The 27,263-nt window shown below is 36.9% G+C and overlaps 1 protein-coding gene across 1 annotated transcript in view; it reads left to right on the top strand.

The window, feature by feature from the left end:
• The window catches only part of TTC21B (tetratricopeptide repeat domain 21B), an 83,917-nt gene that overhangs the window by 45,201 nt on the left and 11,453 nt on the right, over positions 1-27,263 (top strand). The window contains exons 19-25 of the mRNA XM_011958028.1: positions 2,104-2,210; positions 8,355-8,543; positions 10,440-10,550; positions 11,554-11,635; positions 20,497-20,647; positions 20,843-21,004; positions 23,041-23,236. Of these exons, the coding sequence (XP_011813418.1) occupies positions 2,104-2,210; positions 8,355-8,543; positions 10,440-10,550; positions 11,554-11,635; positions 20,497-20,647; positions 20,843-21,004; positions 23,041-23,236 (998 nt within the window). The remainder of the gene's footprint in view (positions 1-2,103; positions 2,211-8,354; positions 8,544-10,439; positions 10,551-11,553; positions 11,636-20,496; positions 20,648-20,842; positions 21,005-23,040; positions 23,237-27,263) is intronic.

Below are 27,263 nucleotides of genomic sequence, written 5' to 3'. Positions count from 1 at the left end.
GGTTAGGTATTTTATGTATCTTATTTTCTTCTAGGAATTTTTAATTATATTCTTTGTCTTTAATCTTTTACCTAATATTCATGTTGTAGATACTTCCTCCCAGACTGTCTTTTCTTTATCAGATTTGTTTATTGTATCTTTGATCAAGTAGAATATTTAATGATCATATATCTGCTTTTCATGTCTTTTTTTTGTTTCTGAATTTCTTGTCATTCTCTAAAATTTCTTGTCATTCTTCCCTAATCCTAACATTATGAAAGTATTTCCATATATTTTTGTCATTTATATTGTTTTAATTTTTATATTGAGAACTTTAATCCATGTACTTTATTCCACATACAAGTTTTACTATATAGTTTCCGAAGTGGATAGCCAATTTTATTTTCATGCCATTTATGGAACTGCCTCCTTTATTTTATAATAAACTCCTTCATATACATTACTCTGATGATAGAAATCTTTATTTTATTCCATTGTGTATTGTGTATGTTCCTTTTGCCAACAACATGTATAGTGTAGCTTTAAAATACATTTGAACACATGATGAGAGAAGCCGATTGTAAGTTTTCTGGTATTTTAAAAATGATCTTTTAGTTTAACTTTGATGACATTTGTGCTTAAATTCTTCTAATTATGAACGTATTTATTGTATGAAGTATTATTAGTTCCATAAAAATATATGCATGGATTTATCAGATCTTCTTTTGAAACACTTGAAAGGCCTAAATGTGGATATACATTTTGAAAAGTTTGTAGGGGGAGAGAGATTCAAGTATCATATGTTTTAGTTACAGTGGGCATATTATATTTATGTAACATAAATTCTTTCATTTAATATTTGCTGAGCATGCCCATGACATACGCAGATGCCTTCATATACATTTCATACATTATCTCCTCAGGACTCATATTCATCTTTGAGGCAGATATAATCATACCCATTTTAAATTTAGCAATCTGAAACTCAGTTTTATTGATACGTTCAAAACTACCTAGTTGGCAAAATGGCACAGCATGTCATGAACTGTGCACTTGATAAATGGTGGAGGAAACATTTTTGTTAATTATCTAGGGTTCTTTTATTGTTCTTAGACACAAAATATTTGGCATTAACCAAATATTTAAAAAGCACTTACCATGTACCAGAGTTTGTTCTCATTACTTTGCATATTTTAACTTATTTAGTAACTTATTAGCTTTTAAAATCTTACATCCACCCTGTGAAGTAAGTGCTATCATTTTTCCTATTTTACAGATGAGAGGGAATTACAGAATAGTTAAGTACCTTGCTCAAAATTAAAGGGCTAGTAAATGGTAAAGCCTAGATTTGAAACCAGACTGTTCAACATCAAAGTCAGTTCTCTTAATAACTGTACTTTATTGCTTATCAAGTATCAAGTATCTTTGATTTTTTTTTTTTTTTTTGAGAGTCTCACTCTGTCGCCCAGGCTGGAGTGCAGTGGCCGGATCTCAGCTCACTGCAAGCTCCGCCTCCCGGGTTTACGCCATTCTCCTGTCTCAGCCTCCCGAGTAGTTGGGACTACAGGCGCCCACCACCTCGCCCGCTAGTTTTTTGTATTTTTAGTAGAGACGGGGTTTCACCGTGTTAGCCAGGTTGGTCTCGATCTCCTGACCTCGTGATCCGCCCGTCTCAGCCTCCCAAAGTGCTGGGGTTACAGGCTTGAGCCACCGCGCCCGGCCGTATCTTTGATTTTTAAAAGAGCAGTTATCTTCTTAACTGCATATAGCAACTACCCTATCTTCTTTTAATGACTTCTGTAAACAAATTTTTATACACTTAAGGGTAAAACTGCAAATTATTGTGGGGTTAAATTGTTATCTCTTAATATATGTCTAAGAAAAGCCTCTAGTTGTTAACCAGTTCTTTAACTTTTCATCCAGCCAGTGTTTATCCTAAATCTTTTCTTTTTTTTTTTTTTTTTTAATTTGGCCATTCTTCAGGTAACTGACTGAGAAAATTTTAACTGTATTAAGTATTTTTCAAAATCATTTTTTCTGGAGCCCAGTTTTTAAAATTCTGGAAAAATGTGAATATTTATTTAAGATGAATAATTTTTTCCATTACATTCCATTCTTTCATAGTAAATGAACTGTCCGCTCTCATGGAGGATGGACATTGTCAAGTTCTTCTAGCAAAAGTTTATAGTAAAATGGAAAGACCTGGTGATGCGATCACTGCATTACAACAGGTAAGTGCATTTGTCTGTGAGTGTGGTCATGAGGTAGGAGATGGATGCAGAAGGAAATATGCCATGTATAAGAGGAAAGCAATCTGTTTTGGCCAAACAGCTGCAGAAAATATGTCAAAATCGAAATACTTATTGAATGCTTATGGATTATACATTTTAAATATATTATTACTACTATTATAACAATTAGGAAAGGCTGGAATTTTTTAATCCTGTTTTATAGCTGAGGAGACTTGGTTGAATAACTTGTGTGAAGTCATATGACTAGTGTCATAATCAGGATTTGAACTTAGTGCTTTCTTCCTCCATTTATTTAGATGTTCTTTTTTCTCTTAATATTTTGTGGTTCTCAACATAGAGGTTTTACACAGATTTCCTTAGGTATGTTCCCAAGTTGATGTGTTGATGTGTTTTTTTATGATGATTCAGTTTCTGTTTTGCTAACAACTTCTTTATAAGTCACTTAAATTATTATCAAATATACTCTCTGCATCTGTCAAGATGATCATATGTCTTTTCTCCCGTTTTTCTTTTCAAATGTGGTATATTAAATTGATTGATTTTCATGTTAAACCACGCTTATATCACTGAAATAAATGTCACTTTGATATAATTTTTTAAAAGATTTGCTGGAATGTAAAGATGTTTTACAATATTTTATTCAGGATTTCTACATCTGTGTGTTCAACAAATTGATGCTAATTCTTTTTTTCTTTTTTCTTTTTCTTTTTTTTGTTTTTGAGACAGAGTTTCACTCTTGTTGCCCAGGCTGGAGTATAATGGCATGATCTCAGCTCACTGCAACCTCTGCCTCCCAGGTTGAAGCTATTCTATTGCCTCAGCCTCCCGAGTTGCTTGGATTATAGATGCTCACCACCATGCCCAGCTAATTTTTGTAGTTTTAGTATTTTTAGCAGAGACAGGGTTTCACCATGTTGGTCAGGCTAGTCTCAAACTCCTGACCTCAGGTGATCCACCTGCCTTGGCCTGCCAAAGTGCTGGTATTACAGGTGTGAGCCACCGCACCCGGCTGCTAATTCTTTGATGTTTGGAACAATTCAGTGTTCCAGACCTTGAGACCCAACTCTTTGAAGGAAAGTTTTTAATAGATTTCAGACTGATCATTTTCAAATTGCTTCTTATATCATTTTGGATTTTTTTAAGTAGTCAGTTTATCGTTAAATATATTAACATAAATTTGTTTATTGTATCTTTTCTTTTGAATGTCTACAAATGCAGTGAAAAAGGTCCCCTTTTACAAACCTGATATTAGTAATTTTATTTTTCTTCTTTGATAATCAATTATGCTAGGGGTTCATTATCTTATTAATATTTTCGAAGGGTCAACGTTTGCCTTTTCTGGCTTCATGAAATGTTTTCTTTTAACCTCATAATTTCTTCTACACTCTTTGGGTTTGGTTTACTAATTTTTATTTTATTTTATTTTTTAGCCTCTTGAAACAGTTATGTTAGGTAATGGATTTCAAGCTTTTGTTCTTTTCTTATTCATATGAAGCAATAAATTTCTCCCTCAACACTGGTTTATCAGCATTCCACAAGTTTATTATTATTTAGTGTAAAACATTTCCTCATTTTCACTTTGGTTCTTTGACCAGTGGGTTATTTAAAAGTGTATCATTCAATTTTTATGGAGTTCTGATTTGCTTGTTATCTTTTTGATACTGATTTCTAGTACACTTCTGCTGGGCCAAGACATACTTTGAATGATTCAATCCTTTGCAATTTGTTGAAGCTTGCTTTACATCCCACATTATAATCAATTTTGGTAAAGGTTCCATGTGAACTTGAAATAATGTGTTTCTAGCATTACTGTAACCACAATTATTTTTGCACCAACCTAATAAATACTTAGTTCAACCATATGTCAATTAGGTTGGATTTGTTGATTGATTTCTCTACATATTCCGTGTTCTTAGGGTTTGGTTGTTATTTGTTTTCTTGGTTTTGGTCTGTTTGTATGAGAGGAATGTTAAAGTCTTTCAGTGTGATTGTGGATTTCTCTTTTTCCATTTAGTTCCATGTATTTTTGCTTCATTTATTTAGAAGATACATTATGGAATGATCCAGATTTAGAATTACAGTATCTTCCTGGTGAATTAAGTTCTTTAAAATAATAAAATGGCCTTCTTCATTTCTAGTAATGCTTCTTGCTTTAAAATCTCCTTTGTCTTGTGTTTATATGGCTAAGTCCAGCTTCCTTTTAGCATGGTATATCTCCTGCATTCTTTTACTTTCAATTTTCCGTGTCCTTTTGTTGAAGATCTGTCAGCATATAATTTTTTTCTTGACAATCTTAATCTATTATAATTTTTTAGCATTTAATATAATTATGAATTATATTTGGATTTGGATTTGCCATCTTACAATTTATTTTTTTCTGAGTTTTCTTGACTTTTATGAGTTAAATTATTCTTATTCCACTTTCCCCTTTATTATTGTGTTATTTATACCTCCTTTTATTATTTTTTAGTGTTAGCTACATTTCAACACACATTTCTTCTTATTCAAATTCTGTTATTCTACTTTTGCCTTTTCTATTATTGTTGTCAGGCATTTTAAATTAGTTGTTTGAAAGTTTGTTTATAGGGGCCGGGCGCGGTGGCTCAAGCCTGTAATCCCAGCACTTTGGGAGGCCGAGACGGGCGGATCACGAGGTCAGGAGATCGAGACCATCCTGGCTAACACGGTGAAACGCCGTCTCTACTAAAAAATACAAAAACTAGCCGGGCGAGGTGGCGGGCGCCTGTAGTCCCAGCTACTCGGAGGCTGAGGCAGGAGAATGGCGTGAACCCGGGAGGCGGAGCTTGCAGTGAGCTGAGATCCAGCCACTGCACTCCAGCCCAGGCGACAGAGCAAGACTCCGTCTCAAAAAAAAAAAAAAAGAAAGTTTGTTTATAGGGAACACAATGAACACAATGTGATATATTTTATTTCAGTATCAGACACTGGAAGATTTTTAAGTAAATCTTCTAGATTCTCCATCTCATTTAAGCGATTTTGCCTGTCTTCTCTGTCTCTTATGTGTTGATTATGTGTTGATTTTGCAGCTTACTTCTGAGAGGGATAATCTTACTTCCCAAGTCCCCTGCAGGCACTTTACTGTTCCCCAGATAGGATCCATAATATTGGTTTGTTTTGCAGTTGTCTAGTTGTGAAATGATCTCTTGCCTTCCTCATACTTGATTTTTTTTAAAAAGACCTCCATTATTTTTATCTCATTCTATTTATCCTGTGTCTGTGAGCTCCTGTGATATGTTGGAAGCAACAGGTCTCTGAGGTAAGCAAGCAGTTTATGTATTACTGTGCTCATTTTCCCACAGAGAGTATTTGTCTAAGATTATACAGCTGGTTACCAGAAGAGTTTGAAGTGGAATGCAGATGCCTCAGTCCTAACCCATTGTGCTTTCTGGGATACTGTACTAGTCACCTTTCGACTTGATTCCCGTGTACCCAGAAGAGTTCTGCATTCTGCAAATAATTTATAGTGTTTTGGTTTTGATATTTAACCGACAGGGGCGTGTGTATGTGTGTGTGCACATGTATGTGCATGAGTGTGGGTGCTTACCCAAGTTTCAGTAGAAAGTCCCAAAATTTTTTTGTCCTAGTTGTGAATGAATTGAGCTTGGATTATTAGATTCTGTGAGATCCATCTAAGTTTATGATATCATTGAAGTATGTAATCTTAAACAATATTAATGTCTTGTCCTTAATTGTTGGTACATTTTAGTTCTTATTTTCTGAATCACATGATAGAGAATTGCACCCAGCAATAGGTTAGCTGTCAGAAGCTAGAAGGAAAGTGTAATCTTTCGTAAGTGTGGACTTTTAAAACATTTTAGAAATAAATTTAGCTTAGTTCACTCCTTTATGAATGTCATTAGTCCCAGTCACCATGGTCATATGAGGCCCTGTGTTATAAAAGCAGACATATGAAGCAACATCAAAAAACAGCATGCCATGGCTAGACAATACCAGCACCCCAAACTGTAATCAGTTTTGAGTTTATATGTTAGAGCCCAGGGATTATTCATCTTTAATAAGGTTTGAGGAACTATAACATTCTTCCCAATGATGACAATGCTGTGTATTCTGAATGACAAAGAGACAAATCTTAAGATGCAATTTAAACAGAAACCTGTAAGTGGAGTCAAAGTTTTTGATATTTTCTGTTCATTTATTCAGCGACCGTTTATTGAGCTTAATTCTCCACATTATGTAACTTAGGGGTCCGTCATGGTGTTTTTGCAAAGTTGCTAAACATTTTGGGCAGTGACAGAAATGGTAAATTTAGGGAAATCTCAACTCTTCAGAATTTTGCTTTCTAAACATTTCAGACTTTTCCAATAACTCTGCATTTCTGTAGCCCTCTCTGTCATCTTTTAGCCGACTCCATCGTTATTTCTTGCTTACAGTCCTGAAGTATCCTCCTGATTGATCCCATCCTCTTCCAGTCTTGTTTCCCTCCAGTCAGTTCTTCACAGTGCCACCAGGGTGATGATTCCCAAAGACAACCTGATCCTGTCATGCCAATGCTTATAAACATGGCATAGTAGCTTCCCATGGCCTCTAGGATAAAATGTAGATTATTTAACAGGCTTACCTGTTGTATATTCTGTATATCTTTCCGGCCATTTTTTCTTCTAATTATTTTATCAAACAGTGTATCCCTTATATTCCTTATTATCTTTCCTTCACATGTGATTCCTAATGCCTATGAGCCATTCCATCTCTTCATGCCATCTCTTTTTCCCCAGCTCACCAGGGTGTAACTACTAGCCATTCTTTTAATTATCACCTGACTTCCAAGACTGAGTTAGGTTTTCTATTATGTACTCCCATAGCAACAGCATTTTCCACTTATCTTGTTCGAAAAGGGACAACTGTCCTCTGGGGGCAGTTTGCCAGGGGCTTCTGTCACCAATATTTGTTCCACTTTCTCTTTAATTTTCACTTTCTTTCCTACACTTGCAATTCAGAGTCCAGATGTAAAACAGTATAGGGCCATAAGTGATGGGACATCTCTAACAAAATTCTTGGAGGCTGCTACCTGGAAACTTGTGTCCTTGGGATGGTACCCTTACCCCTGAGGTGCTAGGAATGGGCCCCGGGATCTTTCCCTGCTTTGTACTTTCCTGTTGGCTAAGTGATGTCAGAGGAGGACATCTTGATATGTAGAGGTACAAGAATTCAGGGATGCAAGGATGCCTTCCTGCAAGACAGAGATCGTCCTATCTAAATCAATTGTTTTCAGGTTTTTTACTAGGAGCACATGCATGAGTGTGTGTGTATGTGTATAGCTATGTAAAAACATGAACAGATGTATGCATATGTATAATCCAAAACACACAAAGGTACATATACTGACATACTTAAACACATATTAATATAACCAAAATAAAAATTTCATGAAACAGTTTTAATGTTAACCACATGCTATATATACTTATATTTTTATTTCATTTGCAAGAGAATGCTGTTATGACTCTCTAAACCTCTGGCTTGAGAGAAAAAAAAAAGAAAACCTGTTTCAAAGCAATTGTTTGCTAACATTTTGACAAGACTCCCAAGAAGGGTGCCCTGTGTGTAGCATAATATGTTGCATGTGGTAGGCATTTACTATTTGTTAAATGAATGCATTCATTAGTGAATCATTATGTATAGCTGAAACGTGAATTTTATTTTTGAAGACCTAAAACATGGGAGTTCTTACCATTTATTGAAGGAACAGCTCAATGTTCCAGAAACCAGATGGATGGGTGGAAAGGCTGATATTCTTCCAATTTAACAATCTACTCTACATTCTTACCCTGAGGAAGGCCCCATCTCTTTGTATTTGTTTCAAGGTTGTATTTCCTCCTTAGTGCACTTCCTATACACATGCTTGTAACAGTGGGTAAAGATTCAGTAATTCCGTAAGTGTTTTGTTGGAAAGATATATGCATGCTGGCTCATCTGCAAACAAGTACATGCTTGAGATCTCAAGAATACATTTTCTTTGGATCAGGATTTGTTAGATCAAGGGTTCATAATGTTTAAATAAATCTGTAAAATTATGCTGTGTGTGAGTTATAGAGAATTTAATTTCCTTTTTTTTTTTATTCCTTTTATCCTGATTTTTTCTAGGCTCGAGAATTACAAGCTCGGGTACTAAAACGTGTTCAGATGGAACAGCCAGATGCAGTTCCTGCACAGAAACATTTAGCAGCTGAAATTTGTGCAAAGATTGCAAAACATTCTGTCGCTCAGCGAGACTATGAAAAAGCAATTAAGTTTTATAGAGAGGCTCTGGTTCACTGTGAAACAGATAATAAGGTCAGTACCTTTATAAAATTTTAAGTACCTTTTATTCCAGATGTCCTCTAATTTCCTCAGATGCAAAAGTTTTACCAGCTTGTTTTAAAAGAAGATGTAGGCAGGGTGCAGTGGCTCATGCCTGTAATCCTAGCACTTTGGGAGTCCGAGGCATGTGGATCATCTGAGGTCAGGAGTTTGAGACCAGCCTGACCAACATGGGAAAACCTTGTCTCTACTGAAAATACAAAAATTAGCCAGCGTGGTGTGGGGGCGCCTCCTGTAATCCCAGCTACTTGGGAGGCTGAGGCAGAAGAATCACTTGAACCTGGGAGGTGGAGGTTGCAGTGTGACCCAAGATTGCATTGCCGCACTCCAGCCTGGGCAACAGAGCGAGACTCCATCTCAAAAAATAAAATAAAATAGAAAAAAAGAAGAAGATTTACAAAGAAATATAACAAAAATACATGTTAAAAGATTAATATTATTCCTCGAAAACTTTCAAAATCTTACATGATGCCTTACATTAAGAATATTAGAGTTTAAGGCTGGATGCAGTGGCTCATGCCTATAATCCCAGCCCTTTGAGAGGCCAAGGCAGGCAGATCACTTGAGTCCAGGAGTTCAAGACCAGCCTAGGCAGCATGGCTAAACCCTCATCTACTAAAAAGTACAAAAATTAGCCAGACATGGTGGCATGTACCTGTAGTCCCATCTCCTCAGGGTGCTGAGGCAGGAGGATCACCTAAGCCCAGAAGGTCAAGGCTGCAGTTAACCATGATGATGCCACAGTACTATAGCCTGGGTAACAAACCAGTACCCTGTCTCAAAAAAAAAAAAAGAAAAAAAAAAAGAACATTACAATTTAAAAACTGTAATGGAACAAGTAATATAAAGCAACCTGCAAATTGTTTTAATATTTATGTTTTTAATTATCAAAATAACAAATAATTTTCAAATTAATTTATTTTATCAATTTAATTTATCAGAATAAATGAAATAATTTTAAAATAATTTAAATAATTTCTCAATCACAAATATCTGGATTTAGATAATTCAGTTCCTTTTACTAAACAGCTGTTGTACACTCTGTATTTCAATTGGCGTTTAGTACTAAGGATGCAAAAATGGCTAGGCTGAATCTATGACCTCATATGGCACAGTGGGAGAATAAATGTAAAGATAATTTTGGTGTAGCACACTTAACATACATGGTTGGTTATATAAAAACTAAAATGTTTTAACTCTGTCAAGATCTGAGAAGATCTGGAGAGATTATTAATTTTTGAAAATAATTAATGGCTAAACACTTAAGTAGGTGATCATGTACAAAAGACACTGTCCTCTAGAATTTAATGACTAATTTGAACATTTTTATTAATATAATTTTTTCAGATAAATGGCAAAAACAACCTTTAGCAAGGCATAACCAAACAGATACCTTTTTCAGTGGTGGCTAAAAGAGTTGAAATCCTTCTTTTAAATCTGAGGCATACCTTAGAGATTATCTGCTTGAAGCTTTTTATTTTACAAATGAGAAAGCAGATTAAGAGATATAGAAGGAACCTGACTTGGCCCTGTCATGGAGGAGCTGGGACTAGAATCCAATCTGGTTTTAAGACCAGTGTTCTTTTCACAATGCATTATGTCACTCTACTTTTGAAGTGAGTTACTACCTATTTCTCTGTGTTTTTTGTTTGTTTGTTTGTTTGCTTTGCTTTGTTTTTTTCTCTAGTGTAAGAGAAAATAGAGATGGTATACGTACAGTTTTTTATGGTTTTTTTTTTTGTCTATTATACTTGGCATTTTTATTGCAATGACTTTTGGTCAACTAAAGTTTAATCTGTGTCCACATATTTTCCTCATTGACTTTTTATTCTATACAGTGTCTGATGAATCTAGCCTTTTACTCTACAGATTATGTTGGAACTGGCACGATTATACCTGGCACAAGATGACCCTGATTCCTGCCTGCGGCAGTGTGCTTTACTGCTTCAGAGTGACCAGGATAACGAAGCTGCTACCATGGTCAGTCCAAGGAACTTCGGTACAACAAAAGCAGTTGTGTTTTATAAGTTTTAAATTTTACCCCGTGGAACTACTACTAGATGATGAGACATGGCTCATGTTGGCTTTTGGAAGAAATAACGTTTTTCTAACATTGCTACATTTTACCATTAAAGACCCAGAATCATTAGGGTTTTATTTATAAGAAAGATAAACCTAGGTCAGGTTTTTACATGCCCTTTTGGGTCTAGTTACTTTTTTATTTATGCCTAAGGGGATGCTTGGTTAGGTGGAGTTCATGTGGTAACACTAATTTGCTAAGAACTAACTTTTAAGTACTTAGGAATGGTGGACACATTTAAGAGTTTGGGTGGAATTTTCGGAGTTACAGGCGAAAAAAGACTTCATATATCAGTCTGAGATGTTCTGTTTTGAATAGAATTTTGGTTGTTTTTTTTCTTATTTTTACGTGGATTAAAATATTTGTTAGCTGTGCAGACAGCTATGTGGATGACATTTTGTGAGGTTTATTTAAAGTTATTGTGGTTAAAAAGAAATATATGAAATCTGCATTTTACAGCACATAATAAGAAAAATCTCAGTAGGTCTTGCTCATTTTTAATTTTTCAAAATAGTTATGATTTAAATTTTGTTTTGTTTTTGAATCTTCTCATTGTTATTTTAGTCAGGTTCAGTGAGTTATCTTTTCTACAATAGCACATACAGTGTGCAAATCCTTTCAAATTTCTGTTTTTAAAACAACTGCTAGGAACATATTTTTTGCTAAAAATACAATTTTGCAAGCAGAGCAATCTGTTTCGCATCCTTCATTATCTTCTGTTACACTGATCTCCAAGTTATTCTGCTCAAGGTGGGCTTGAACCTTAAATTCCTGCTTTTTTATAAAATGCTGCCCCCTCCTCATGTTTATCATCTATGTTTTTCTAGTGTTAAATCTTGATTGGAAGAATATGTTGTGTAAAATACATGGCAATATTTTTAGAACCAACTTTTATCTTTATAGATGATGGCTGATCTCATGTTCAGAAAACAAGACTATGAACAAGCGGTGTTTCATTTACAGCAGCTTTTAGAACGTAAGCCAGGTAAATACCCACTGATAGTATTTTTTGACTGCAGTCACCCCTCCCTTACTCCTTTTTCTTCTGTTTAGTGGTTTTGCCCTTGGGCAAACTCCGTCCCTAGTTGAATCAGACTGTCTACTTATTCCACACATGGGCTTGAATAGCTGAAATGGCCATAAGGAAAATGCAACACTGTTGACTGGTCTCACTTTAAATTAGAAGCACAAACCTGGCAATCCTACTGTATTCCAAGAATGAATTCATTGATTCTAACTATTTTTTCCCACTTTTTCTTGTCTCCTGAAAACTATTGGGAGAACCAGCCCCCAATATTTCAACGTACGTTCTTTTCTATTTTCCCTACATGTCAGCTGGTCTGGGAAATAAAGAGAAAGAGTGCAAAAGAGAGAAATTTTATGACTGGGCCTCCGGGGGTGACATCACCTGTTGGTAGTTTCCATGATGCTCATTGAGTCGCAAAACCAGCAAGTTTTTATTAGGGATTTCAAAAGGGGAGAGGGATATGAACAGGGAGTAAGTCACAAAGATCACATGCTTCAAAGGGCAATAAAAGATCACAAGGGCAGAGAGGCAGAGCAAGATCAGAAGGCCAGGGTGAAATTAGAATTACTGATGAGGTTCCATGTCCTGCTGGGCACACATTGTTGTTGATAAACATCTTAACAGGAAACAGCGTTCGAGAGCAGACAACTAGTCTGACTAGAATTCGCCAGGCTGGAATATCCTAATCCTAGCAAGCCTGAGGGCACTGCTGGAAACCAGAGCATATTTCATCACTTATCTTCAGTCGCATAAGACAGACACTCCCGGAGCAGCCGTCCATAGACCCACCCCTGGGAATGCATTCCTTTCCCAGGGTTATTCCTTACTGGGAAAAGAATTCAGCGATATTTCTCCTATTTGCTTTCTGCAAGAAGAGAAATATGACTCTGTTCTGCCCGGCCCTGCAGGCAGTCAGACCTTATGGTATCTCCTTTGTTCCCTGAAAATCACTGTTATCCTGTTCCTTTTCAGGGTGCCCAGATTTCATATTGTTCAAACACACATGTTTTACAAACAATTTATACAGATAATGCAATCATCACAGGGTCCTGAGGTGACATACATCCTCAGCTTATGAAGATGATGGGATTAAGAGATTAAAGACAGGCACAGGAAATTTTAAGAGTATTGATTGAGGAAGTGATAAATGTCCATGAAATCGTCACAATTTATGTTCAGAGATTGCAGTAAAGACAGGCATAAGAAATTATAAAAGTGTTAATTTGGAGAACTAATAAAAGCCCATGAAATCTTCACAGTTTATGTTCTTCTGCCACAGCTTCAACCAGTCCCTGTGTTCGGGATCCCTGACTTCCTGCAACACTAACCTCCAACACCCTTGCCCCATTTCTTGCCCACAGTTAAAAGCCTTGCCACCTACTTCACTAAGAGAATACTTGGACCTGGAAGAGAACTTCCCCATTCTTTGTCACTAAATTTACCCACTCCTCAGCCTTTGTCCTCCCCAGGCTATGATCCCGCCTTTGTCCAGCTTCTCACCTACCAAAGGGCTTTACTCTTACGGTTCTCTCTCTTGAATTCTCAATTTTTGCTAATCAACATATAACTGTGCTGTGACATCTTCCTGCTCTAAATAAATCAGTCAATAAAAATCAACTCTTAACTCTCATCCCCTCCCAATTCTTGACAACAAATTTTTCTCTGTTCTTCAGTTCTTGACAACAAATTTTTCTCTGAAGGATTTTCAAACATGCTGTGTTCACTTTGTCTCATCCACTGCTGCACTCCAGGGAAGTCGCTTCTGCAATGTGGTCGGTGACCCCCATACCGCCAGATCAGATTCAGTTCTCAGTTCTCTGCTGTCTTGACCTGTCATCATATTTGGCACAGTTTATCCCCCTCCACAGTGAAAGACTTTCTTCATTTGTCTCTGAGATCCTAAACTCACTCGGTTCTCCTTTTGCCCCATTGCCCGCTGTTTCAGTCTCCTTTGTTGGAGTTCTCTTCTCTGTATGACCTTTAAATATCAGAACACTCTTAGCTTCAGTTCCTGAACCTCCTTTCTTTTTATATATTCACCCCCTAGGTGACTTTGTCCAGCTGCATGGCTTTATATCCCATGTATGTACTGATGTGTCCTAAACATTTATCTGCAGCCCTTACTCATGTACACCTCTGCCTCTTTGCATTCCCACTCAGATGTCTAGGAGTATCTCAAGCTTAACTTGTCCAAAATAGAACACCTGATCTTTCCCTCCCCTCTAAGTTTGCTCCACCCCCACCTCTCACCTCAGTGAGTGGCATCACTGCTCACTGTTATGCCAGCCCAGACCTCACAGTTAATCTTTGTCTCATCTTTCTCTCATATATCACCTCCAGTCTATCAGCAAATCCTTGTTAGTGCTACATTCAAAGTACACCTAGAATGCCATCACTTTTTGCCACCTCTGTTACTGCCACCCTGGTCTAAGCCATTGCCATCTTCCACATAGATTATTGCAACATTGTCATAACTCATCTCTGTTTCCATCCCTAGCCTACAAAGACTTTAGAAATGCTTTCATTGAAAATGGCAGAGATGCCCCTGAAAATTCTAGGCTAAAAAAGCACGGCTTTTAATTTTCTGTCTGTAAAAGAAATCTAAAAGTACACTGTGTAGGGATTGGTATGGCAGTTCCACAGTATCTTCAGGAACCAGAGCCTTGTCTCTTTTTGTTCTACATTGTTACTCTGACTTGCCTGAGCATCACCTCATGGTTCAAGATGACCACTGCAGTGCTGGGCATTGATGTTCCAGGGCCCAGATGGGGAAGGTGGATGCAGAGCTGGACAAAAGGGCTTAACCAGCAAAAAAATAAAACCCAGCCCTTAGTAGTATCAACTCCGTGGCTGCAAAAGAAGGTGGGAAACGTTATCTTTTAGCTACATCTAATACCCTGTATAATAAAATCAGAATTCTGATAGTAAAGAAGAAAGGAATAACAGAAACTAGGTAGGCAAAAGCCCAAGCCAGTTACAGCCTTGAGCCTTTTGGTTTGCTGTTTCTGCTTCCTGGAATGTGCTCCTCCCAAAGGTCCATCTGGCTGCTGCCTCATTTTCTTTTGGGCCTTTGCTCTGGTGCTGCTTCTTCCTTAGAATGCCTTTCCCTCACTGGCCTACATCAAGTAGCACCACTTCTTGCTCTCCATCCCTTTATCCTGTTTTCTGTTCAGTTGAGTTTTTGGGGTTTGGCTTTTTTTTTTTTTTTTTTTTTTTTTAGGATTTTTGGGTTTTGTGTAGCCCTTGTGAAACAAAACCAAAAAAACTATAAATCATAGAACAGAAGCATCAAGTGACCAGAAACATTGCCCTTCACTGCTGTGTTTTCAGAATTGAGAAGGATACCTGGCCTAGTTAGTACTCGACAAATACTGGATGGAAAGAAGAGTGAGGGAGAAAAGGAAGAAAGGGAAGCAGGGACGGAGGGAGAGAGGAAAGAGGAAAAGAAGAAAGAGAGGTGGGAACTGTTTGACTAATAGATAACTGTATGTTACTACCTGTGTTACTAAAAAGAGTTGGAAATGGCAGAGAAAGTCCTAGAGCTGTGTTTCAGTTCTTCTAAACCCCAGTCAGAGCTGCCTGGTTAGAGCCACAGAGACACAGAGGTGGCAATCCTTCAAGCAGGGCAGCTCAAAGAACTAGATATGCTCTACAGGCTACCTCTACTAATGCTTTTAATAAAAAGACGTTTGAATTTAGAGAACATCAGTTCATACTTAGAAATAAAATATCCCCAGTTAGCACAAAAATTGAAAGGAAAAAATATGATCTATTTTTTACAGTAATATCAATACTTTCTCTTTATTATTTTTACTATTTAATTTTTTTTCCACCTTGGGACTACCAGAGGCCATTTCATTTGTTTTTTACCCTGTCTTTTCCAGAGTGCACTTCGATGTTACTTAAAAGAATGCTGTGAATTACTTGACCATCTCACCTCTTCCACTCACCCTGGGTGCAAAATATGGGCTCATCTTGCCACCCACATTGCCCAAACCTACTTTTATTTTCTTCAGCCTCGTGTCGTTTTTTCCCTTGGAGTTTCTACCTTGTGTTCCACACTGTTTTCTCTTATTCCTCTTCTCTAAACTACCATTTGAAAGTAATATACATAATATTTTCATTCTATCTCAAGCGGTTCCCATTTCACAGTCTTTCCCTTTGAGACAATAATCTAACTTTATTTCTTAAAAAAACAGACTTCTTCTTTTGTAAATATTCTTAAGTCATTAAAAGTATTACAGTTTTCTAAGATTTGAAGAATCTCACACATTATAGTTTTCTAAGATTTGAAGAAGCCTTCATGTGTCTTGTGGGTTTTGTTTCACTTAAGTTTCTGTTAGTTGGCAGCAGCCTTTTTCCAAAAAAATTGGCTGAGTAGACTGACTGCTTTGGACTGTTTGTAAACAAATATAAAAGCAATTTTTTATAAATGCAGTATAAGGATCTTGTATTCCGGCAACACCAAATGACATACAACCATGCTTCCAAGTCTTTGCTTGGGTTTTTTCCTTTTGCCTAAAATGAACTTTAGCTTCCTTATCTCTTTTCTCTTTCCAAACACATAATCTAAAATATGTCCCTCTTGGGGGAAAATACAAAAGTAAATCTGCATCCCACTACCACCACCTACATTAAAAAATGTCTTAGGTGATGCTGGGTAACATGACCCACCATCCTAGATTTGCCTCAGAGCGAAGGGTTTTCCTGGATGCGGGACTTCCCATGCTGACAGAAAGTCCCAGGCAAACTGGGATGAGTTGGTAACCCTAATCCTCGGTTACTTTGTCCATACATATTTATTACTTATAGTATTTTACTAAAAATATTTATGTGCATATTTGTGTTGTTTATTAGACTGTAGACTCCTCAAGTTCAGGGAACTCACCATATTTATCTTATATTCCCAATATCAGACAAAATGCCACGCACATGAATGTGGCAACATATATGTTTATTGGTTGAATGGATCAGTGAATGACTGTAGAACACCAAGTCAATTAAAAATACAGCAGGAGAATCACTTAAACCTGGGAGGCGGAGGTTGCAGTGAGCCAAGATCACGCCACTGCACTCCAGCCTCAATGGCAGAATGAGACTCGGTCTCAGAAACAACCACAAAATTTTCAGTAAATTTTTATTGTCTATGTGATATTTTTAATCTTAAGAGTTTTTAATCTTGTGTTGTATGCCTTATTCTTACTAGTACCTTACATACTTATCCACAGATCTATTTTGTTGGAATTACTCTAAAACCTATGTATCTACATTCATTTTATGTGTACATTATTGTTTATCCTCAGTAACTCATCTTGTACTTTAGATTAAGGCTCTATTTTAGCTTATTTCAGAAATGTACCGTACAAATTTGACTTAATTTAAGTAGTTGAAAAATTCCTCTTCTAGATCTAATTATTGCTGTCTTGACAGATTGCCCCTTTTCTCTGTCAGAATCTCCAGATCGCCCTGAGTTTTCCCCTTCCTTCATACTAATCGGTTAACATGTCTCCTTAGTTCTGTTTGCTTGATAGCTAGCTAACACAGATCTAATTATTGCTGTCATGACAGATTGCCCCTTTTCTCTGTCAGAATCTCCAGATCGCCCTGAGTTTTCCCCTTCCTTCATACTAATCGGTTAACATGTCTCCTTAGTTCTGTTTGCTTGATAGCTAGCTAACACATCCAGTCTGTCGTATCCTAACCCACTGCTCTCATGAAGACCCTTATCACTTCTCATCTGAACTAGTGCAGATTCCCAACTCATCTTCCAGCCTCTAGGTTTTGGCTGCTCCAGGTCATCAAAGGACTAGCATATCACTTCTAAAAATCAAAAAGTATCCCTTTGCTTAAAATATAAGATAGTGCTTCAGGGTAACGTCTAACATCATAGCATTATTTTAATAATAATATGGCCCTAAATTATTTGACCATTTATATTTCTTATCCCTCTTCCTCCACTTTAATAATATCAAAGTTACGAACACTCCCCACACTGTTCTCTGCTTCCCGATCTTGGCGCATGCCTTCCGCTACTTGGAATGCCTTTGTCTAGTAAGATCTTCCTCCTGTCCTTGAGGCTGCTCAAAGGTCAACTCCTATGTGAAATTTCCCAACTCCTCCAGGCAAAGTTCGGAATCCTGTGCTTTGTAATACCAAACCATAGCATTGTATGCTTGCCACATCTCATCACCCTATAACTATTTTGATACCTTCTTACTATCCATCAATAAAGATGGACCAGCTAAGTTTTTTAGAGAGTAATACACATTTTAGTTTTTAATGGATTTCTTAAGTGCAGAAATTTGCAAATGTCATGGTTAACCAAAAGACAAGTGAATGTAATTTAATCTGTCACTGGTAATTATAACTTGAACTAATAATGAATACATTTCAACAGTATATAAGACATATTCTAGAAATTGCCTTCCCAGTGTTGACAATACTAGCAGTATCATGCAAAAAAAATTTAACCAGAAATTTTAACCTTTAGTTCTTGCTTAATCCAGTACAGCTTCCAGATGCTGTGGCTTTATTATGGGGTAGTTATTCTATTTCTTATCAAAATTTTTGGAAGTATAAATATTATTAATAACATTTGTAATTTATAAATATTTTCGTGGCTTTATTTATATAGCAGCACTCCTACAGTCAATATTATAATCCTATTTTAAGAAAATAAGTGGATTGGACTCAAAGAATTTGAGAAATTTGTTTGAATTCACATAGCTAAACGACAAGACCAATATTTGAGTTGTCTTTTTCTGAAACCATATTCTTATTGTGTCCTTTTTAGTGATGCTAAAAGGTGTGATGAACAGAATCTCTGGACTCAAGATTGTGTGTCAAGGGGACAAATGATACTATCAACCTGTATTAGTTTAACATCCTGTAATTGAGTAGATACAGTGTTTCCAGAAGTTCTTTTTTTAAAGAATATTTTGTATTGTGGTGAAACATATATAACACGAAATTCATCATCTTAACCATTTTTAAGTGTATTGTTTAGTGGCATTAAATGCATTCACATTGTTTTGTAAGTCATCACCGTTACCCATCTCCAAAACTTTTTTACCGTTCCAAACTGTAAGTCGGTACACCAGTTCCTCATTCCTCTTCCCAGAGCCCCTAGCAACCATCATTCTACTTTCTGTGTTTATGAATTTAACTACTCTAGGCACCTCATGTAAGCTGTATCACACAGCATTTGTCCTTTGTGTCTGGCTTATTTCACTTGGTATAATGTCTTCACAATTCATCCATGTTGTAGTGTATGTCAAAATTTTCTTATTTTTTATGGCTAACATACAATATACAATATTCCTTTATAGGTACGTGCTACATTTTGATTATCTATTCAACTACAATGGACATTTGGGCTCGTTCCACTTTTTCTGTCTATTGTGAAGGTTGTTGCTGTGAACATTGGTGTACAAATACCTGTTTGAGTCTCTGCTTTTAATCTTTTGGGTATATACTCAGGAAAATTGCTGGGTTTACATGATGTCATCTCTTTTCAAATAGCAAAATAGAGTCAAGGATAAATAGCTTTAAAACAAGCTTTTTTGTTTTTGTGTTTTAATTCTAGAAATTCAGCCTAAGAACATGTTGATAATAGCCTATGTAAGGGTTTTTGCAAGTCCCCTACAAATCCTTAGTCCTGTGCTAACTGAAACTTGAGCACCCAAACATCTAAAAGACACCACTATAAAGAAATAAATAATGTGAATCATCAGTAAGTAGGCCCTTATGCAACCATTAAAATTCATGTTTTGGAAGATTCTTTAATGACAGTTGGGAAATGTTTACTGTTGAATGTTCATCAAAATCAACATTAAAACCAATCAAAGCCAATCAAAATCAAAACCCCAAATGTGACTCCAGTTTTGTATATATGTAAATAAACGTCGATTTTGTATGAATGTAAACAAAGAAATAACGTATCTTTGCTTACATTTATATATCAGTTGGTTTTCAAATATATGAAAGAAAGCACACCACAATGTGCTAATCTCTAGCTGGAAATATGTTGATTTTTTTCTTTATACTTTTTATATTTTTTCCTTATTTTCTATAGTGTCTATACATTATTTTTACAATCCTAAAAAATATTTATTAAATTATTCTCAAACTTAGTTTGTTAGTGATAAGAGAGAATTAGATAGAATTGGGAGAAGGCTTTCTAGGAACCTGCCAGGGAATTATACCTGAGATCAAAGGAATGAATTAATGAATTAATTTTTTTTAGAAGAAGGTGAAACAGGATTAAAATATGGGAACTAATATGCTAAGGTTCTAGTATGGTAAGTTAGCATATGGTGTGTTAGCTACATGTACATATCAAAGAGAGACTGGAGAAAAATTTCTTATTGCCCATCCCATACATTATTTTGTCAATTGTACTGTTCCCACGTCCTTCCTAGCAAGAGTAAGTAGGAGAGGGGTTCTCAGAGACCTACAGTGAACTTGCCCTGTGCAATTAAATCGGTATTCCTGAACTACACAGTTGAAAGTCTAGATTACCTAGGTAGAGGCTGTTTCTCTAAGGTTGCGGTCCCCCAAACAGTAGAAAAGTTACAAGAAATATGCATTTTTCCAGATTTGCCTATGTAGATGTGACCACCCCAGCCCAAACTATATCATTTAGTAGATCATCTAGTTGGCCATACAGCGTCTTTAGGGACTTATACCCTGAGGCATTTTTTACTTATATTTAAAATGTACTTTATATAAGTAAATTATACACTAATGAAGTAGAATTATAACCAACAAAAGAAACAATATAAAATGTTGCCCATATCTGAAGTATTATTTGTTTCCAGATAATTATATGACATTATCTCGTTTGATTGATCTCCTAAGAAGATGTGGAAAACTCGAGGATGTCCCAAGATTTTTCTCAATGGCTGAGAAACGTAACTCCAGAGCAAAGTTGGAGCCAGGATTTCAGTATTGTAAAGGACTATATCTTTGGTAAATCTGTTGACAAATAAATGCTACATAATTTTTTTTTCTCATTGTAAATCAAGTAGAATAAGCTTTTCTTTGTAGTAAAAAAAAGTATGTTTCAAAATAGTTCATCAGTTTTATTTACCAGACAGATTATAAACTACTATAAGTTTTGTAGTCAGTGATTGAAATAAATAATTCTTTTAAACATCTAACAAGGTACACTGGAGAACCAAATGATGCCCTTCGACATTTTAATAAAGCTCGGAAAGATCGTGACTGGGGCCAAAATGCCCTTTATAATATGATAGAAATCTGTTTGAATCCAGATAATGAAACTATTGGAGGTGAAGTATTTGAAAACCTGGATGGAGACCTGGGGTGAGTTATTTGACATATTATCCTTTTTTAAAAAACACTTGTTGGAGATAATAAACAGGATACTATACAGAAGAACTAAATTCTAGGATAGCAATAATGAAAGGGCAGATGAATAAAATAAATAGGCATTTCATTGCCTGTTTCAGAGAATAGTTATTTTAGCAAATTGAATAGTTATTCAATAGATTAGTTATTGCTAACATAACTATTCTCTGAAACAGGCATGAGATGTTTTTAGGTTTCCTAGATAATAATAGACATGTTATGAAGACACTCCCCGAATTGTACAATTTGACAACTATGCCAAAAATTATCCACACAATGATAGTAACTACTTAACAAATGATAGATATTTTCCAGACCCTGTCCTCTATACAACAAATGATAGGTATTTTCCAGACCCTGTCCTCTATACTTTCTATGCACTATCTCATTTGTTTTCTACAACAGTATTGCAAAATAAGCTGAGTCAACTTGTTTAATGTGATGGTAATGATGGAGACAAGATTTAGACTGAGTCCTGACTGCTGTTAGTGTGGTATACTGCTAGTCAATGGTTATTTATCAACCTGCATTAGTAGCCTGTCCTCTCTTTAGACTCGGACAAGGCATGTGGGGAATGTATTAGGACATAAAGGGATTATGAGGTAATTCCTGCCTTCAGGAGTGTGTAATTTACTTAAGAGGCAAGACAATATCTGAAACCTTTCAATCTGCAACTAAGCATAAATGGATTTACATGGATATTAAGTATTGTCAGAGTTGATAGGAATCATAGCAGTGCATAGTATTCAGGGGAAGATGCATGGAGGAGCAGGAGAAAATTAATACTAGATTGCCAAGAGATTTCAATGACAGATTTTAATGCTTGGATTACAGAGACCAATTAGAGCAAGGAAGTGGCATATGTATGGTTGTTTTAGGAAGGTTGAGGTAACATTACTGTTATGGAACTATAAGCTATCCAAGTGGAAATCTTCTGCAGGCAATTCAAAATACAAAACTAAAACTCTGAAGAGAGGTCACAGCTAGGGATAGAGATTTGGGAGACATCTGCAGAGTGCATAGTTGGAACTCCATGAATGGCCTCTTTGAAAGTGGTAGAATGAAGTAACAGAAATCTGAGAACCCAATGTTAAGTTTGTTAACATTTAAGGGATCTGGAGGAGGAAGGAAGGTCAGAAAAGGGCAATCAACATGGTAGAAAGAGAACTAAAGCCGTGTAGTGTTACAGAAGCCAAGGGAGAAGAACTTTGAAAATGGTAGTCAACAGCGTGACATGTTTTAGGTAAGATAAGCCTAAGGTCTGAGAAGAAGACCAGTGGCTTTAGTGATTGGACTTTGAGTGTTTAATTTCCTTTTATTAATTGATTTGTGTATATGTGTGTGTTTGTATGTATAAAACAAGAAAATTGCTATTAAATATTCAAATTGCACTTATCACTTTTTGACACACATAACTTCTGAGAGTCTGATAGGCAATGTGGTGAGGAGAACAGAGTAGATTTTATATGTCTGGTAAACTTAGATTCAGGTCCTAGGTTTACCACTTATTAGCTGCGTGACCTTTAGCAAATTACCTGTTTGAGCCTCAGTTTTCCTGTGTGTAAAATGGATTAAACATAGAATGAAATAATACAGTATTTGTCACTTTTTCCTCCTCCTCTTCTTTCCTTTCACTTTTTGAATAGATGTATGTTAATTTTATGATTCTACTTACAGTTTTATATTTGCTGGAATGCACACATTTACAACATGTAGATATTGTCCAACTTTTGTCTTCATTCTAGAGGAAATTAATGCTTAATGGTGTTTTATTGAATCCCTATTAATTTTGTTTAAAATGCATTGTAACTGTGCTTCACTTTGTATTAGAAGAGAATGAGTGACATTCTTCACAAAAGATTACTTTTAAATGAATGACAAAAAGAGTATAAAAGAATGCCCAGAGCTTTTTTGTACAAAAGCCAATTCTAATCTCAATGAATTGTATCATGAGTAAGAGACATAAGTGATTTATTTTTAATTATATACAGTAATTCAACTGAAAAGCAAGAATCTGTGCAATTGGCAGTAAGAACAGCAGAAAAACTTCTTAAGGAACTAAAACCTCAGACTGTTCAGGGTCACGTACAGCTTCGCATAATGGAAAACTATTGCTTAATGGCTACCAAACAGAAATCTAATGTTGAACAAGCGTTAAATACCTTCACTGAAATAGCAGCATCTGAGGTTAGTGGATTTTCTTTTTCAGCTTCATATGTTATCTTTATTTGGTAGTATAGAAACATGTATTTTGATTAGTTGTTTATTTTCTGAAGAAAGATTGACTTAATTACCTGTTTTGTTTTGTTTTTTGTTTTGTTTTGCTTTGTTTTGTTTGTTTGTTTGAGATAGAGTCTTGCTCTGTAGCCCAGGCTGGAGTGCAGTGGTGCGATCTCCGCTCACTGCAAGCTCCGCCTCCCAGGTTCACGCCATTCTCCTGCCTCAGCCTCCCAAGTAGCTGGGGACTACAGGCGGCCCACCACCACACCCGGCTAATTTTTTGTATTTTTTAGTAGAGACGTGGTTTCACTGTGTTAGCCAGGATGGTCTTGATTTCCTGACCTCATGATCCACCCACCTCAGCCTCCCAAAGGGCTGGGATTACAGTCATGAGCCACCGCGCCCGGCTTAACTTTTATTAAAAATTAGGTATATAGTTGGGCATATACAATGTCACCTTCTTTGCAGAAGAGACAATGTTACTGTTTTCATGTGTCGTTGATGTATTTCTCTCTACTGGAATGTTAAATTCCAGAGAAAGGGAATTCTTCAAAAGTACGTAAGTTAATTCTCAAGGGAGCCACTTTATCCTCTGGAGAATTTCTGTGTTGTAGATGTAGCCAAGATTAACTTACTAAGTGGAAGTAAACACCTGGCTGCCCTGGTATCTTACCTCTTCACTTACATGAACTTGGAATTTTTCCAGCTATGTAGCTACATGAGAGCAATACTGACAGCTTATAACTTAGTCATACAAATAATTATATAATTTTTAATTTTTTTTATTTTTTTGACACAGAGTCTCACTCTGTTGCCCAGGCTGGAGTGCAGTGGCGCAATCTCAGCTCACTGCAAGCTCTGCCTCCCAGGTTCACGCCATTCTCCTGCCTCAGCCTCCCGAGTAGCTGGGACTACACGCACCCACCACCACGTCCGGCTGATTTTTTGTATTTTTAGTAGAGATGGGGTTTCACCGTGTTAACCAGGATGGTCTCAATCTCCTGACCTCGTGATCCACCCGCCTCAACCTCCCAAAGTGCTGGGATTACAGGCGTGAGCCACCGCTCCCGGCCACAAATAATGATATTCTTTGGCAACACTGAAATAACCTCCTGCAATCTTTTCAGATTTGTTATTTTCATAGTATTATTCTTACAAAATCAGAGGCTTTCTTCTCTTCGCTGTGCTCGAATCCACCTTTTTTCCTTTTCTTTGAAATGGAGTTTTGCTCTTGTCACCCAGGCTGGAGTGCAATGGCGCGATCTCAGCTCACTGCAACCTCCGCCTCCCAGGTTCAGGCAATTCTCCTGTCTCAGCCTCCCAAGTAACTGGGATTATAGGTGCCTGCCACCATGCCTGGCTGTTTTTTGTATTTTTAGTAGAGAGGGGTTTCGCCATGGTGGCCAGGCTGGTCTGGAACTCCTGACCTCAGGTGATCCACCTACCTCGGCCTCCTCCACTTTTTTTCTTACTCTGTAGATACTGTTTTTCCTTCCCTCACACAGCACTTTATTTCTTCAATTACTTGATATTAAGAAAGGAATTCTAGATACCCTCCCATCAGCAGTTGGTAAGTTACTTTTAAGCATATTCATTGGATTTCATGTTTGTTCTTCCATTCAGTGATGCTGTAGGCCACTGGAAGCTCATTTTTTGTCTCTCAGAGGACACACAGAATTTTGCTGTGATTTCTTGTGGTTCAGTGGTCACAGTGGCAACAATAAACTACCCAAAGCCCTATACGGTGAACTCTTTCCCCTCACCTTCCAGGGCCCTGGAGGAGATTGAGATGTCAGGGGTTTGGGAGACCTGCAACTCATGTTGTGGCTTGGGTACAAGTATCCTAGATGGCAGCTTTATTACCACACTTGGAACAAAAGAGCAGGGCAGCATGTCAGCAGCAGCCCTCCAAAGCAATGCCCTTCTGCACACATTGAAGTAATGTGCTCAGGGGTCATGCTCTGTTGAATTGGCTTTGTGGAGCAGATGGATGACAGCTGCTGAATGAAGACAGAGCAGAAGTAGAGCAATCATGTACATCTAAGAGAATCTCTAGGAACATGAGGAAGCGCAGTCTCATGTCAAGTGCCATAGCTACTGAATGCTGTGATGTGCTATTCTATCTCATAACAATGAGAAAGTTTATTTTGACTAAATCCATTATCCCTACTGTGAAGTTTAAGAGAGGAAAAAAAGCCAAAAGCAGTGAATGATATTACAGCTATTTCCTAGAAAGACTATGCCTGCTTTCTGTTGATGAGACTGCATTATTTTTTTAATCATCCTTACGTATGTGGTTAGTAAAATACTATCTTCAGATCTGTTTACTAACCATATTATTCAAAAGATAATGATATATGAGCTGAAGTTTCATAAGCATCAAATTTTATCTCACATTTTTTTTCTTTTAACTCATAGGCTGCATATATTCAATATAATGAATATTCATTAAGCAGCCAGCAAGTGCTAAGCATAGTGGGAAACACAAAGATAAATAATGTATGGTCCCTTTTTTCAAGTTTCTCATAGTCTATGGAAGACAAGGCAAGCATACTGACTATGATGACTTAATACAAAGCAAAATGCGTTACATTCCTTACTAGAATTGCAAATAAAAATGCTGTAGGAGACAGTATAAGGAGAGTTGGGGGACCCTTTTGTAAAGAAGGTATGATTTAAGAAAAAATAGGATTTAAGAAATAGGTATGATTGAAGAACCAGGATAAATTGCATTTTAACAGGCAGAAGTGAAGACAGTGTGTTCCAGAGGAAGAGGAAAATGTGAACAAAGTCAGGGAGGCAGAAAAACATAGGGTATGTTCACAATCCTGTGTGTCATTCAGAGGGACTGTAAAAGAGGTATGTGACAGGAAATCATGGAGGAAATGCTGGAAGATACATTAAACCCAAGCTAAAGTGTTTCCACTTGCTTTCATTGCATCACCTCGAACCACAAAGATGAGATGTTTGTAATACAGCTGTATTGTCCACATCCGAGTCTTATCCTTTGCAATCTAAAGTTACCGCAATTTAGAGTTATTGAGAGACAGAGAGAGAAGCTGGCTCTAGGTCTTAGGATGTCTGCACCAGAAAGAAATACCTAATGCAGGGATTAGAACTCAGGTTTGCTTTTAGAAACTGTTCTTCAGTTCACGCAGGAGTGATCAAGTTGTGAAGAACCGGTAGATTCTAATCAAACTCAAAGTGTAAGTCAGAGAGGTTATTTTTATTTGTGTAGTGTAGGGGGAATGTGGGACCTTTTAACAGGACCCTCCTCCTCTTAGGCTGTCCTAGGACCTCGCTGACAAATACATAGCAGACCTCTATTTTCTCTCCTCTCCTGGCCCACCTGAGGTGGGCTGGGTTGGGGAGAGGGTGAGGCTCTGTTACTGGTAACATCCTACACGTCTTCGTAATCTACAACCAATCAGTTGGATTTAACACTCAAACCATTTTGCCACCCCTTACCTAGAGGAACAGATTACATCTTGGAAGTTTATTGATAGACATAGAATTTGAGGTAAGGAAGTTTTTATATTTATAAAAGCTATTTTTATAAAACCCTGATGTACTGCCCTTCTCTATTCCAGAGTTATTTCTTACTTCCAACCGTGATCAATTGGACATTGAACATTTTACCACTCTCCTTTTTCAATATTCCTTATCAGTTACCCAAATTTGCTATCTTATAGTATACTTCTATTATAGTAATGATATCACCAGTCCTCAGTCACAATTTCTTACCCTTTGTTTTTGTTTTTATTTTGAGACAGGGTCTCATTCTGTCTTCCATGCTGGAGTGCACTGGCATGATCATAACTCACTGTGGCCTTGAACTCCCAGGCTCAAGAGATCCTCCCACTCCAGCCTTCTGAGTAGCTGGGACTACAGGGGCTGGCCACCACACTCAGCTAGTTTTTCTTTGTTATTTTTTAGTAGAGGCGAGGTCTCGTAATGCACTACCCTCAGCCTCCTGAAGTGCTTCGATTACAGA

The sequence above is a fragment of the Colobus angolensis genome, unplaced genomic scaffold (genome assembly GCF_000951035.1).
Source record: "Colobus angolensis palliatus isolate OR3802 unplaced genomic scaffold, Cang.pa_1.0 Scaffold456, whole genome shotgun sequence".
NCBI classification, from domain to species: domain Eukaryota; kingdom Metazoa; phylum Chordata; class Mammalia; order Primates; family Cercopithecidae; genus Colobus; species Colobus angolensis.
Note: the sequence above shows the minus strand (reverse complement) of the source record. Positions and strands in the feature narration are given on the sequence as shown.